The sequence below is a fragment of the Balaenoptera acutorostrata genome, chromosome 12, assembly GCF_949987535.1.
Source record: "Balaenoptera acutorostrata chromosome 12, mBalAcu1.1, whole genome shotgun sequence".
Taxonomy (NCBI): domain Eukaryota; kingdom Metazoa; phylum Chordata; class Mammalia; order Artiodactyla; family Balaenopteridae; genus Balaenoptera; species Balaenoptera acutorostrata.
In genome coordinates this window covers 33958241-33970406 of record NC_080075.1, presented here as the reverse complement: position 1 = coordinate 33970406, position 12166 = coordinate 33958241, and the positions used below count along the sequence as shown (strand labels likewise).

Here is a 12166-nt window from a genome sequence, read left to right as displayed (position 1 = left end):
CTCGAAACGGGGGTTGAAAGAGCAGACAGGACAGCTCTGCTCTCAACGAAAACTCAGAGCTCGGAAGAGGCGGCATCGGGCCGCGGCCGCGTGATTCTGCGCAAGCGCAGCACCGCCCGCGTTCCTTAGAAGCCGGAACTCTGGCGACTCGTTTCGACGCTTCCCAGGCTGCAGGGAAAGCTCAGTTCCCCGCCCTCCCGGAAGTTGTTGCACAGTCGTTTCCGGGGTGGCGCGAGGTTGGGGAGGACTCCGAATGGGTCGCAGCCGCAGCCGGTCCCCGCGGAGGGGTGAGTCCAGAAGCAGTTCTGAGGGTCTGGAGCTCTGTCGAAGACCTGTCCCCCCTTTTGTTCCCAGTCCTAGGGCCGCGGAGAGGGGGGACCTTTTCACAGGAGGAGAAGAGAGGGGGTGGATGGGGAACGAAGACCTGGGCCCTACACGCTTCAGCCCTCGGATTTGAAGGCAGTTTTTTTTCCCAAGTTGGGGTTTCGCCGACTCTTTGTCACCCTCATACAGTAACTTTTGTTGTTCGTGTGGCTGGGGAATGTAGAGTCAGGCCACGGTTCCCCTTAATTTCTGGGTTACCGATTGCAAGTCATTCAGCCTTCCTGCGTCCGAATTCCCGTAATTAGACATTGAGGGTAATATTGCTTACCTTTAAAAACTGAAGTGAGAATTGATGCCGCACTGCGTAGCACTCAGCATGTGATACCGCCAGGTTCTTAAATGCTCAGGGTTTCCTTCCCAGTTTATAGTAGGGAAATCGATGGTTAGGAGTTTGCGTGCAGGGAGCTTACCTCGTAATGTCTTCTGGCCCCAGCCCCATGAAGGGGGTAGTGAGAGGTAGACAAGCCAGGACTTGGATCGGGAGATGTCACGTAGTCCCCTCGATTCTGCCCCCTCGTTAGTTCTTATCACCTTCAGCTAATCAGGGTTGATCTTAAAAGTTAAATGAGTCCTCGAGCCACATAGGGCTATTGAGCACTTAACATGGTCTCAATCCGAATTGAGAACTGCTGTTTAAGTGTCGAATACACACCGGATTTCCTTGATTTAATGCGGAAAAAAGAAAGAATAAAGTGTCCATTTTTTTATAATGAGCACATGTTGAAATGCTAATAGTTTGGATATATTGGGTTAAATCTATACTGTTAAAATTAATTTCATGCGTCTTTTTTACTTTTTTAATGTGACATCTAGAAATGGCGCGCATTATATTACTCTTGGTCGGCGCAGCATCCAGTAGATGTTGGAGGTAATTTTCGGCTCTACAATTTTGTGTTTATATTAGAGCGTAGGCGGTCCCGGTCCACCTCCCGAGAGAGAGAACGCAGGCGCCGAGAAAGGTCCCGGTCCCGAGAGCGAGATCGGAGAAGAAGCCGTTCTCGATCCCCGCACAGAAGACGTTCCAGGTAAGTTCAGAAAATAACCAGAAGTTTTACCACAGCTTCGTAGTCGCTGTGCTTGACTCTGTTGTTATCACTTACAAAGGGACTTATAATTTCATGAAATGAGGGGAACTTTATCCCACTTTATTCTAAACTTAACATTCCCACTGATAAAATGGGGTTGATAACATTCCACATAGTAGAGTTGCTGTGAGGAGTAAATGAGAAATAATACATGAAAAGCACTTAGCTTAGCAAGAGTAAGAAATAAGTGTTTTGTATTTTTGTCTTTTTTTTAAATTAACTTTTGGTGATAATAATTTATTCAAGTATATAATCAAGAATGCAAGATCTTGGAAGAATGTTAGAAGTAGACTCTGATTTTTTTTTTTTTTTTAGTAAATTTATATATTAATTTATTTATTTTTGGCCGTGTTTGGTCTTTGTTGCTGCATGCAGGCTTCTTATTGTGATGGCTTCTCTTGTTGCGGAGCACCAGCTCTAGGCACGCAGGCGTCAGTAGTTGTGGCTCACGGGCTCTAGAGCGCAGTCTCAGTAGTTGTGGCGCACGGGCTTAGTTGCTCCATGGCACGTGGGATCTTCCTGGCCCAGGGATCGATCCCGTGTCCCCTGCATTGGCAGGCGGATTCTTAACCACTGCACCGCCAGGGCAGTCCTTGGACTCTGATTCTTAATAAGCATCAGACACATTTGTTTGTTTTGTTGCTTTTTTCTGCCTTACAGAAAAATTTTTTGCCCTAGCTATACTGAGTGTAACTGATTAAACAATAAATAATTTTTTGCTAACAGTCAGGGCCTAAGGCAGAACCTTCTTCCTCATTCTGCTTTGGAGAACAAATTCCTGGTGCTTTCCTGGCTTTCCTGGCTTTTGTTCAGCCTTTACCTTGCAGGCACTTATGTATATCTGTGCTCATCAACACAAGTTGCCAGGTATGTCTCTGTTTCTGACATCTTAACTTATTAAATTTTAGGTCCCCAAGACGACATAGATCCACATCTCCTTCCCCTTCTCGACTAAAAGAAAGAAGAGATGAGGAGAAGAAAGAAACAAAAGAAACTAAGAGCAAAGAACGTCAGATAACTGGTAATGTTATTAGATAAATAACTGTAGGAAAAGTACAGCCATGTTTAGATAACTTCAGTTATGATAAAATTATAAAAGTATAATTTTTGAACATTTAACTATTAAGTTTTTTATAGTGTTCATTGCATGTAGTTTTGAGATGTTGTTTTAATTGTACCTTAGTTGCTGGTTATCTGGTGCTCTAGATACAAGAAGGACAGTTAAAAACAAGAGAATATTATATTTTGGAAATATCGTCAAAACTAGTGTTCTGTCTGATATTAAAGGTGGTCCTTCCTAAAGGCTCCAAGCATGTCCTTTTTTAAATATGTATTTATTTATTTTTGGCTGCGTTGGGTCTTCACTGCCGAGTGGGGGCCACCCTTCATTGCAGTGTGTGGGCTTCTCATTGCAGTGGCCTCTTGTTGCGGAGCACAGGCTCCAGGCACGTGGGCTTCAGTAGTTGTGGCTCGCGGGCTCTAGAGCACCGGCTCAGCAGTTGTGGTGCACAGGCTTAGTTGCTCCGCGGCATGTGGGATCCTCCTGGACCAGGGATCGAACCTGTGTCCCCTGCATTGGCAGGCAGATTCCTATCCCCTGTGCCACCAGGGAAGCCCCCAAGCATGTACTTTTAAGCAGTCTCTTACGATGGAGGATGGAGAGCACAATCCTTCCTTGCCCCTTAAGTTATATGCTATCCAAATTGAGGAGTTTCTTTCATTAGACTCAAGTCTTTAGCTAATTGTTTACTATATTCTCTGCTGGTAAGCCACCTCTCTTTTTTTTTTTTAATTTATTTTATTTATTTATTTATGGCTGTGTTGGGTCCTCATCTCTGTGTGAGGGCTTTCTCTAGTTGTGGCAAGCGGGGGCCACTCTTCATCGCAGTGCGCGGGCCGCGGCTTCACTTGTTGCGGACCACAGGCTCCAGACGCGCAGGCTCAGTAACTGTGGCTCACGGGCCCAGCTGCTCTGCGGCATGTGGGATCTTCCCAGACCAGGGCTCGAACCTGTGTCCCCTGCACTGGCAGGCAGACTCTCAACCACTGCGCCACCAGGGAAGCCCCACCTCTCTTTTTATATGTATAGAATGATACAGAGTTTAAAATTTTATCACTTACTTTTGTAGAGGAAGACTTGGAGGGCAAAACAGAGGAAGAAATAGAAATGATGAAGTTAATGGGATTTGCCTCCTTTGACTCCACAAAAGTAAGTAAAACATGTAGCCAGTTAAGTATTCTTATTTGAATTGATCTGTCCCATTTTTCCATATTCTTTTACTATCACTTGTAATTTCTTCCACTGATACAAGTTTTTTGTTAGAAGACAGGAACTATCTGTGTGAAGGGATTTGAAAGCAAAGAGAAGGAAGTGGTGAGCTGCCATTGGAATTCAGGGAGTATTTGCCTGGGATATTTGAGTTAGATCTTAAAGGGCCAGTAGAGGTGATCAGACAAAGAAGAGGAGGAAGATCATTTGAAGCAGAGGGAAAAGCTCATGACAATGCCATGTAGGCATTAAAGAGCATAGAGTATTGTGGGAATTTCAAATTCAGTGACTAGTGAAAGCATGCTGGTGGGCTGGTGGCTACGAATGAGGCTAGAAATGGAGGTGGGAGGCAAATCGCAGAAGGCTTGTGATATCCTTAGCCATGCTGAGGAACTTAGAGTTGATTCTTCAGGTGATGAGAGGAAGCAATGGTTTTTAAGCAAGGGAGTAACAGATTATATGTGTGTTTTAGAATGATGGCCTGGGGCTTCATGGAGGACAAATGGGAGGCTGAGAGAACTGCCGTTGTGCAGTGAAAGATGATGAAGGCCTGAACTGAGAAGAGGGGCTGGAATATTGAGAACCATTCAGGAACCAGAGTTAGTGGTGGTGGGATGGAGGTGAGTAGTCAGGGATGACTCTGAAGTGTCAGGCTGATAGGGTTAACCAAAGAAAGGATTATAGAAAGGGGAAATGCTGTGAAACAGAACGAAGCGCAGCTGCCAGATAAAGATGGCATTGCGTAGTTGCATGCATATCTCATAGCTCAGAAGAGGGGTTGACAGGAGTTTGAACGCTCTCTAGCCCTGATCATAATACTGGAGAGAATAAGGAAGTAGGGGAGGCAAAAGCAGAAGGGATTGTGGAGAGGGAGATGAAGAGAGGGAGGTGGGAGAGAGATAGGGAGATAGGGAAGTACGGCAAAGGGGAGATGGAGGGAGAGAGGAAATTGAATGAAGAGAGAAGGGAGGATAGAGAGAGGAAACTAGTAAGGATAGGCAGGGAGAGTGTGTGGAGAGAGAGAAAATACATTTTTAAAACTTTCTTTTATAGAATTTTAAGTCCTTTTAATTTTGCAAATTGAAGTTGGAATTTTTGAGGAGAGTTGTCAAAAATAATCCACTTCCCCTAATCTTGTGTTCCATTGAGTTGTGAATGGAGTGGGGTAATCTCAGGTGCTATAAGAGTTTCCTTCTAACCGATGTGATTATGTGGGGTTCCCATGTATTTTTTTAAATGACAGTGTATGACATAAGAGGAGTACCAGAGGCATGACTGTTTTGAGGTGAGAAAATTAAGAATGCGCTCTTGTTCTCACAAATGGTTATGTGAACCCCATTTTAGAATTTAATGCAGTTTATGTCTCAGGTTTTTTTCTTGAATATACCAAACCCTTATTTGTTATTCAAAAGAGCATTTTATAAGTGAACTGGTTTATTAATACATGTATTGGGTGAATAAAAATATCTCCAAAATGAGACAACTAAATTTTATTGTTTTTAGAATAGTGAAGGACCTTCACTGTTAGAATTCTTTTCTTTTGGTTTTACTGTTGCCGGACGTTATGTTTGAAATTCCTGAGAATCAGATGTAAAGATGAAGCCACTACTTTTAAATGTTTGTGTATAAAGGAGAAATTAGGTGAGAATTTATAGATCCCATAAAAATTATGGAGTACCACAAGAACAAACGATGTCAGTTGTTTTTTTTAATGACATCTACAAGGATGTTAATTTAATTTGTATGCAGTTGGCTTCATGACTATCAGTTACAAAGCCTCTCAGCTCATTTGTATTTTGCAGTAATGTGTATCTTGTGATATTTCATCATTAATCTACGGTGGAACCTCTTCATATGCCAATGTGGTCACTTATTTTCCCTTCCATTTTAGCATTCTAGAAAGTTTCAAAGTTTGGTTATGCTTATTAATGGATAATTTTCTATTCCAGCATGTAAATGAGAAGAGGGCTAATAATATACAACTGTGCAAATAGTTTTCAAAAATCAGAAAGCCTTTAGTAATTGAACTTAATAAAAAGGTTAATAACATCATTTACTTTTTTTCCAAGTCATGCCTACCTCCTGTTCTTGGGAGGTTAAAATAATACACCTTAAGTAATTTACTCAGTATTCCCCCAGCCCCCAAAATGCAGTGAAAACAGGAATAGAAAAGGAAGACCAAATATACTTGTTGTAGCTCAACTTCAAATATATACCTCACCTGCGCATGCCAGTGGATAAGAATCCTTTTTTTTGGCCTAACACAGATATCTAATAAGTATGCTAAACAGGGTACACGCCCGTGAGTAATAATAGGGGAGGGAGGTTATGTGTGTGTGCCTGCACATGCACTCATGGTGGCATTAACTGGCAGTGTTCATACAGTTAACAGTCATTTTCTGAGTACCTGCAAGTGCAGTAGCCTAGGATGTGACAGTTGCAAAGTTCACTCACACCCATATCCCTCCATCAAGCTCCATATGAGCTTGCAGTCTGATGGGAAATAACATCATGTATATGATGTTATACATCATGATAATGCAGAGTAGAAAATGCAGGGTATTGTGATGAAAGCACAGTTAACATTCTATGGGAGTTAGAGAAGAGGGTGCTTCCTGGCAGCTGGATCATTTGAATTGGGCCTTGAAGGATGCATAAGAACCAGATGGTTGAAGATTGGATGGGGGTTGGGAAGGCAATTCAGGCATGAGGAACAGAAAGTGGAACAGGTTGAATCAAAAGACCCATAAAGGAATTACTGAAAAAAAAAGAAGTCCGAGATACAAGTGATACAACATTAGCATCTGTTATTCTGATTGTAGATTTAAAAATCAAAATTTCAAGGCCTATGTAAGGAATGGGATTTAGATAGGAATGGTGACTGATTTGAGAATGCCATCAGTTAAGGTCATAAGTTAAATTTTTGTGAATGGATTTTTCTAGAGAAAATATCCATAACTTCTATTTGGTTTTTAAGAATTCTTTGACCAGAAAAGGTGAGGCTCTGCTACCCAATTTCCCTGTATGTCTTGCACATAATACATATACCATGAGTGTTTGTTGGTTTGAATATTGGTTTATTTGCTTATGTGTGACTATAAAAAATGTGAACAGAGTTATAATGCTTGGGAGATCATGGGATATCATCAGGATCTGAAAATTCTTTCACTCATTGGACTACCTCATGCTTAAATGAATCTTGCCATTAAAGAGGGTCTGTGGGATGCAGCTCTTTGATCAAGGCGTATAATATGTTCTTTCTCTGGTGTGTTGTTTGCTCGTTTGTTTGTGTGTGTGTTTTGTTTTTTGGTTTTTGTTTCTTGCTTTTCTCCAGGGGAAAAAGGTGGATGGCTCTGTAAATGCCTATGCCATAAATGTGTCTCAGAAGAGGAAGTATAGGTATGCATAGCTGCCATTATTATGTTTGAACTAATATAAATTATATGCTTGGGAAAGAATTTTTTATGGGATAATGATGTTTGTAGGAAATGTAGCAGTTTTCCAAACAGTCCCTTACTTTAATAGTTTCCATATTGTCCCTTGTTTTAATCTTCCTTGTATGTTAAAATAGTTTCACATTTACATGTGAACTAGTAACTATTATAAAGAAGGGTAGTTGGCTTAAATATTTTAGGGCTCTAAGTAGTTCTTTCTTCAAAATAACATAGTCTCAAGTCTTTAGGCTTTAATTTCATTATAATTATAGGTTTTAAAATAGATTCCTCCTGAATTATTTACCTGAATTGATTGTATAAGGATTTCAACTGTAAATATCCTTCTGTTAAATATAGGTATATTTTATTAATACCACAGAACAAACCAATCCATACTTGAAATCTCACTGAATGAATGGAAAAGTCAAGACATCTTCAAACATTGCCTTTCTCTCTACATTTATCACTGCTAAAAGACTAATATTCCAATTAATTTAGAATATGAATAGTGTGATTTGAGACTGCTGTGAGTTAAAGTACCGGAATCATCAACAGTCCATTGTAAAATTACCTTCAATTAAGGTCTTATGGGGAGAACTAGTACAGTGTGAAATCAGATATGCTTGATGGGTATGTATTTTGAAACTCTTCACTATTTCCTTAAACTAGCTAGGTGTTTAGTGTTACTTAAAATAACTATGGATTTTCAGTTGATTTTTTTAAAGTCTGTAGAATCTTCCCAAATAATATTGAAAGTATATTTCTGTACCTCTATTTGGATTTTAACTTTGAATACTTCTTGCCCCAGACTTTGCCATTTTAAAAATGGTTTATAGGTTTAATTTCTGAAGCAAGTGATTACTTCTTTTATAAGACGAATCCAGAATTTTTTTTAATAACAATAAATTTTCTCATCATAGGCAGTACATGAATCGAAAAGGTGGATTCAACAGACCTTTGGATTTTATTGCATGAGAACTGAAATATTGAAGAATGATTTTTTTCCCCTCATCTTGATCAGAACAGTGGATTTTGTATTTTGTATTTAATATGCATCAAAAATAGGATCACAGTCCCTCCTCCTTGTAAAGTAAGAAAGTTTTATTTATGATGTGTGTAGTTCACTTACCCTGCCTCAAAAAAAGGTTAAATATTACATTTTTTTCCTGTAGGAAATTTCATTTGGGGCAATCATCAACCCCATTTTTTTGTCCTTATTCCTATGGAAACTGTGTATGTCTTCTTGGATGTTCTTTATGACTTTTTAAAACACATAAGAGTAATTTGGAAGTAAGTTTCTCAAATAAAGCAATACTTCTACCCTTTTGTATTTGATACTTTTATTACTAGGTAAAAGAATCTCCCTACACATTTTCTTTTTTCATACATAGATTTAGATATCATGATTCTTTATAGTTTAAAAATTAGAAGAATGAAAAAGTATAACTGGATTTTTGTATCTTCTGTGTTTTTTGCCCCCCAAATACCATTTTTTCCCCAACAGAAAAGCAATACATGCTTATTATTTTAAAAATTAAAAAAAAAAAAAAACTTGGGAGAAATCAGAAAGTAGGGGAAAATAGCCAAAAATCAGCCAATAATCTACCACCAGAATATTAATATTTTGGTATATGTGTTTCCAGGCTCCTATGGGTATGTATTTCTTGCCCCTACCTAAAGAGATCAGAATGTTTATGCTGCTCTCTTTTACTAATCCTCATACTCCCATGTACTGTGAACTTTTTTTTTTGGCTGTGTTGGGTTTTTGTCGCTGCATGTGGGCTATCTCCAGTTGCGGCGAGCTGGGGCTACTCTTTGTTGCAGTGCGCGGGCTTCTTATTGCAGTGGCTTCTCTTGTTGCAGAGCATGGGCTTCAGTATTCGTTGCTCACGGGCTGTAGAGTGCAGGCTCAGTAGTTGTGGCGCATGGGCTTGGCTGCTCCGCGGCATGTGGGATCTTCCCGGACCAGGGCTCGAACCCGTGTCCCCTGCACTGGCAGGCGGATTCTCAACCACTGCGCCACCAGGGAAGCCCATACTGTGAACATTTTTTTAAATGCTCTTATAAATTCTTTGGAAACTTAGCTTTTAGTAGCTACTTGGTTATATTGATACCATAATTTATTAATTAATTCTTTATTGGTGAACATTGCCTTCCCTCCCATGATTTGCTGTTATAATTAAAGCTGTGAGTAGATTATTTAGGGGTTAAAAAAAAAACAAAATACAACACCAGGACATCCCCAGCAGTCCAGTGGTTAAGACTCTGCCTTCCAATGCAGGGGGCGCAGGTTGCATCCCTGGTCGGGGAACTAAGATCCCACATGCCCATGCCATGCAGTGCGGCCAAAAAAAAACCAAACCAAAACAAAACACAACACCTGTGAGTAGTATCCCTGTTACACGTATCTTTTTGTACTTGTTGCCTTATTTCCTCATGTTTCATTCTTGGAGGTGGCATTGCTGGGTGAGATAAAGTGTGCATGTTTTACCCTTTGTGTGCATGTTTTAAGGCTTTTTTTTTTTTAATATTTATTTTTATTTTTTGGCTGCATCTGGTCTTAGTTGTGGCACGCAGGATCTTTCGTTGCAGTGCACAGGCTGCTCTCTAGTTGTGGTGCGTGGGCTTCTCTCTAGTTGTGGCTCACCGGCTCCAGAGCCTGTGGGCTCTGTAGTTGTGGCACACGGGCTTAGTTGCCCCGTGGCCCTCACCAGTGAAGTATGAGCATTTCCATTTCATATACATGTACCAGTATTGAGTGTATTTTTTTCTTAAGTTTCCACTCTGAAGGTTAAAATAATGGCATTTGGTTTTGTTTAATTTCTAAGGAAGGTGAACATTTTAAGAATGTGTTAGCCATGTATATTTCTTTTGTGTAATACTAATTCCAGACCTTGGCTCCATTTGTCTTTTGACAAGCTTTTCTTTTTCTTATTTGAAGGAAGCTCTTTTTATATTGAAGATAATGACTATTGCCTATTCTGTTTCATATCTCAGTGATATTTGAGGCTTTGTGGCTAGATTTTAAATTTTGTGTTGTATTTTTTTTGAGTAAGTAATATAAACACGTGGAACACAATTTAGACAGCACAAAGGGTATATAGTGATGAGCTAATTGTGTATCCTTTCAGAGATATTCCATGTATACACAAGCATATAATACATGTATATGTATCTTATTACTCAAATTTAAGCTCACTCTACACACTATTTTGCACCTTTTGTTTTTTCATTTACTACTACATCTTAAGATTGTTTCTTATATTGCCCCTTTTTTTTTAAGGGCAGCAATTATAGTTCGTTGTAGGATGGACTATAATTGGATGTTCAAGTTGTTTCTTATCTTTTGGTATTAAAAAAAAAATGATGTGGGGACTTCCCTGGTGGCGCAGTGGTTAAGAATCTGCCTGCCAGTGCAGGGGACATGGGTTCGAGCCCTGGTCCTGGAGGATCACACATGCCGCGGAGCAACTAAGCCCGTGCACCACAACTACTGCGCCTGTGCTCTACAGCCCACAAGCCACAACTACTGAGCCTGCATGCCACAACTACTGAAACCCGTGTGCCTAGAGCCTGTGCTTCACGCCAAGAGAAGCCACCGCAATGAGAAGCCCGTGCACCGCAACAAAGACCCAATGCAGACAAAAATAAATGAATAAATAAATTTATTTTTTTTAAATGATGTAATTACTATTCTTATATGTACATGATTTTACAAGTGTCTAGCTGGATTTTAAATCCATACTGCATCTGAAATGTGACCACCTATTGTGGGTCTCTAAAAGCTTTCCTGGCAAATTAGTTCCCTTTAAAGAAAATAATAGTAGTATGACTGCATTGCATAATACAGTGTACAGAGCACCTTGGTTCATTTAATCCTTTTCAGATAGAGCAGGTACTATTATCTCCATTCCCAGATGAGAAACCTGAGGCTATTCAGACCTAGAGGCAGAAATGATTAATGTTTATACTGCCTTCAGTACTTAAATATTTAAATGTACTGCATCAGCTGCACAACTTGTAGTACCCATTGCACAAGTGTCACTACCCCGAGCAGGTGGATTATTTTGCTTAGACTTTTTGCCAGGTAAGCTAAATAGAATCCCATACCCCCACCCTCCAAAATACTGTCTATCTGTAAATTATCTATGACAAGGACTTTCTGACCACATTTTTGCACATCTAAAGAAATGAGACCCAATTGTTGGCTTATTGGGAAGCTAAAACTTCTGGGATGAAATAATATGCCCAAAATCAGATGATAGGTTTTTGGATTGTCATGTTAGTGTGGTTTTAGTAGAGATTTGACTTGAGATCCTCAAGGCAGCATACTTTGTAAAGAAATAATCTGAGAATACCTGGTAGGTCAATAGGTTCACTCTCCGTGAGCTAACACCAAAGAAATGGAACAGGAGGAAATTTTTAAAGATCCAGAGATAAGACACCTCTGATCTTAATAGAAGTCTTGGTTTGAAGGAACTTTTATCCATCAGATCATCTGATTCTGTAAGAATAAGAAAAAATAAGCATCCTTGTCTTCCTCTAACAGGCTACTGCCTCTCAGAAGACATAAGTTTTGCCAAATCTTCTAAGTATCTAAATGCTAAGAGTGTTCCAGGGCCCAATCCATGGACTCTCCAATCTCCCTCTGTTAAGTCATCCATCCACATAGCTTCAAACGTCTTCCACCATGGCTCTCAAATTTATACTTCTAGCCTGACCAGTTTACTGAATTCCAGGCTTGTATAGGCACTTGGATTATTAGGCAGCTCACATTTAAGATGAATTGAATTCTCATTTCCCTCCCCAGTCTTTTCAGGCTTCCCCATCTCAGCAGGTGGCCTCTCCATTTACACCTTTGCTCAGAGCAAAATCCTTAGGGGGTCATCCTTGACTCCTCTCTTTCTCCTGTGCCCCACATTTGATTCATTAGAAATCCTTTTGGCTCTAACATCAGAGTATATTTTGAATCCAACCACTGTTTTCCCCAGATA

The 12166-nt window shown here is 40.1% G+C and overlaps 1 protein-coding gene across 1 annotated transcript; it reads left to right on the top strand.

Annotated features, from left to right (window-relative positions):
• The first annotated feature begins 153 nt into the window (after positions 1 to 153).
• Positions 154 to 8498, top strand: SNRNP27 (small nuclear ribonucleoprotein U4/U6.U5 subunit 27). The gene is made up of 6 exons (XM_007175556.3): positions 154 to 287; positions 1289 to 1409; positions 2378 to 2490; positions 3599 to 3678; positions 7073 to 7137; positions 8093 to 8498. Exons 1-6 carry the CDS (start codon positions 254 to 256, stop codon positions 8145 to 8147), a joined length of 468 nt encoding a protein of 155 aa, XP_007175618.1. The 5' UTR covers positions 154 to 253; the 3' UTR covers positions 8148 to 8498.
• Positions 8499 to 12166: the final 3668 nt, after the last annotated feature.

Bases quoted from the DNA above. Each gene is read 5' to 3' on its own strand.
- SNRNP27 (XM_007175556.3), top strand. From the start codon at position 254: ATGGGTCGCAGCCGCAGCCGGTCCCCGCGGAGGG. The intron at 3,679-7,072 runs GTAAGTAAAACA...GCTTTTCTCCAG, and splicing joins CCTCCTTTGACTCCACAAAA to GGGAAAAAGGTGGATGGCTC. The intron at 7,138-8,092 runs GTATGCATAGCT...TTCTCATCATAG, and splicing joins TCTCAGAAGAGGAAGTATAG to GCAGTACATGAATCGAAAAG.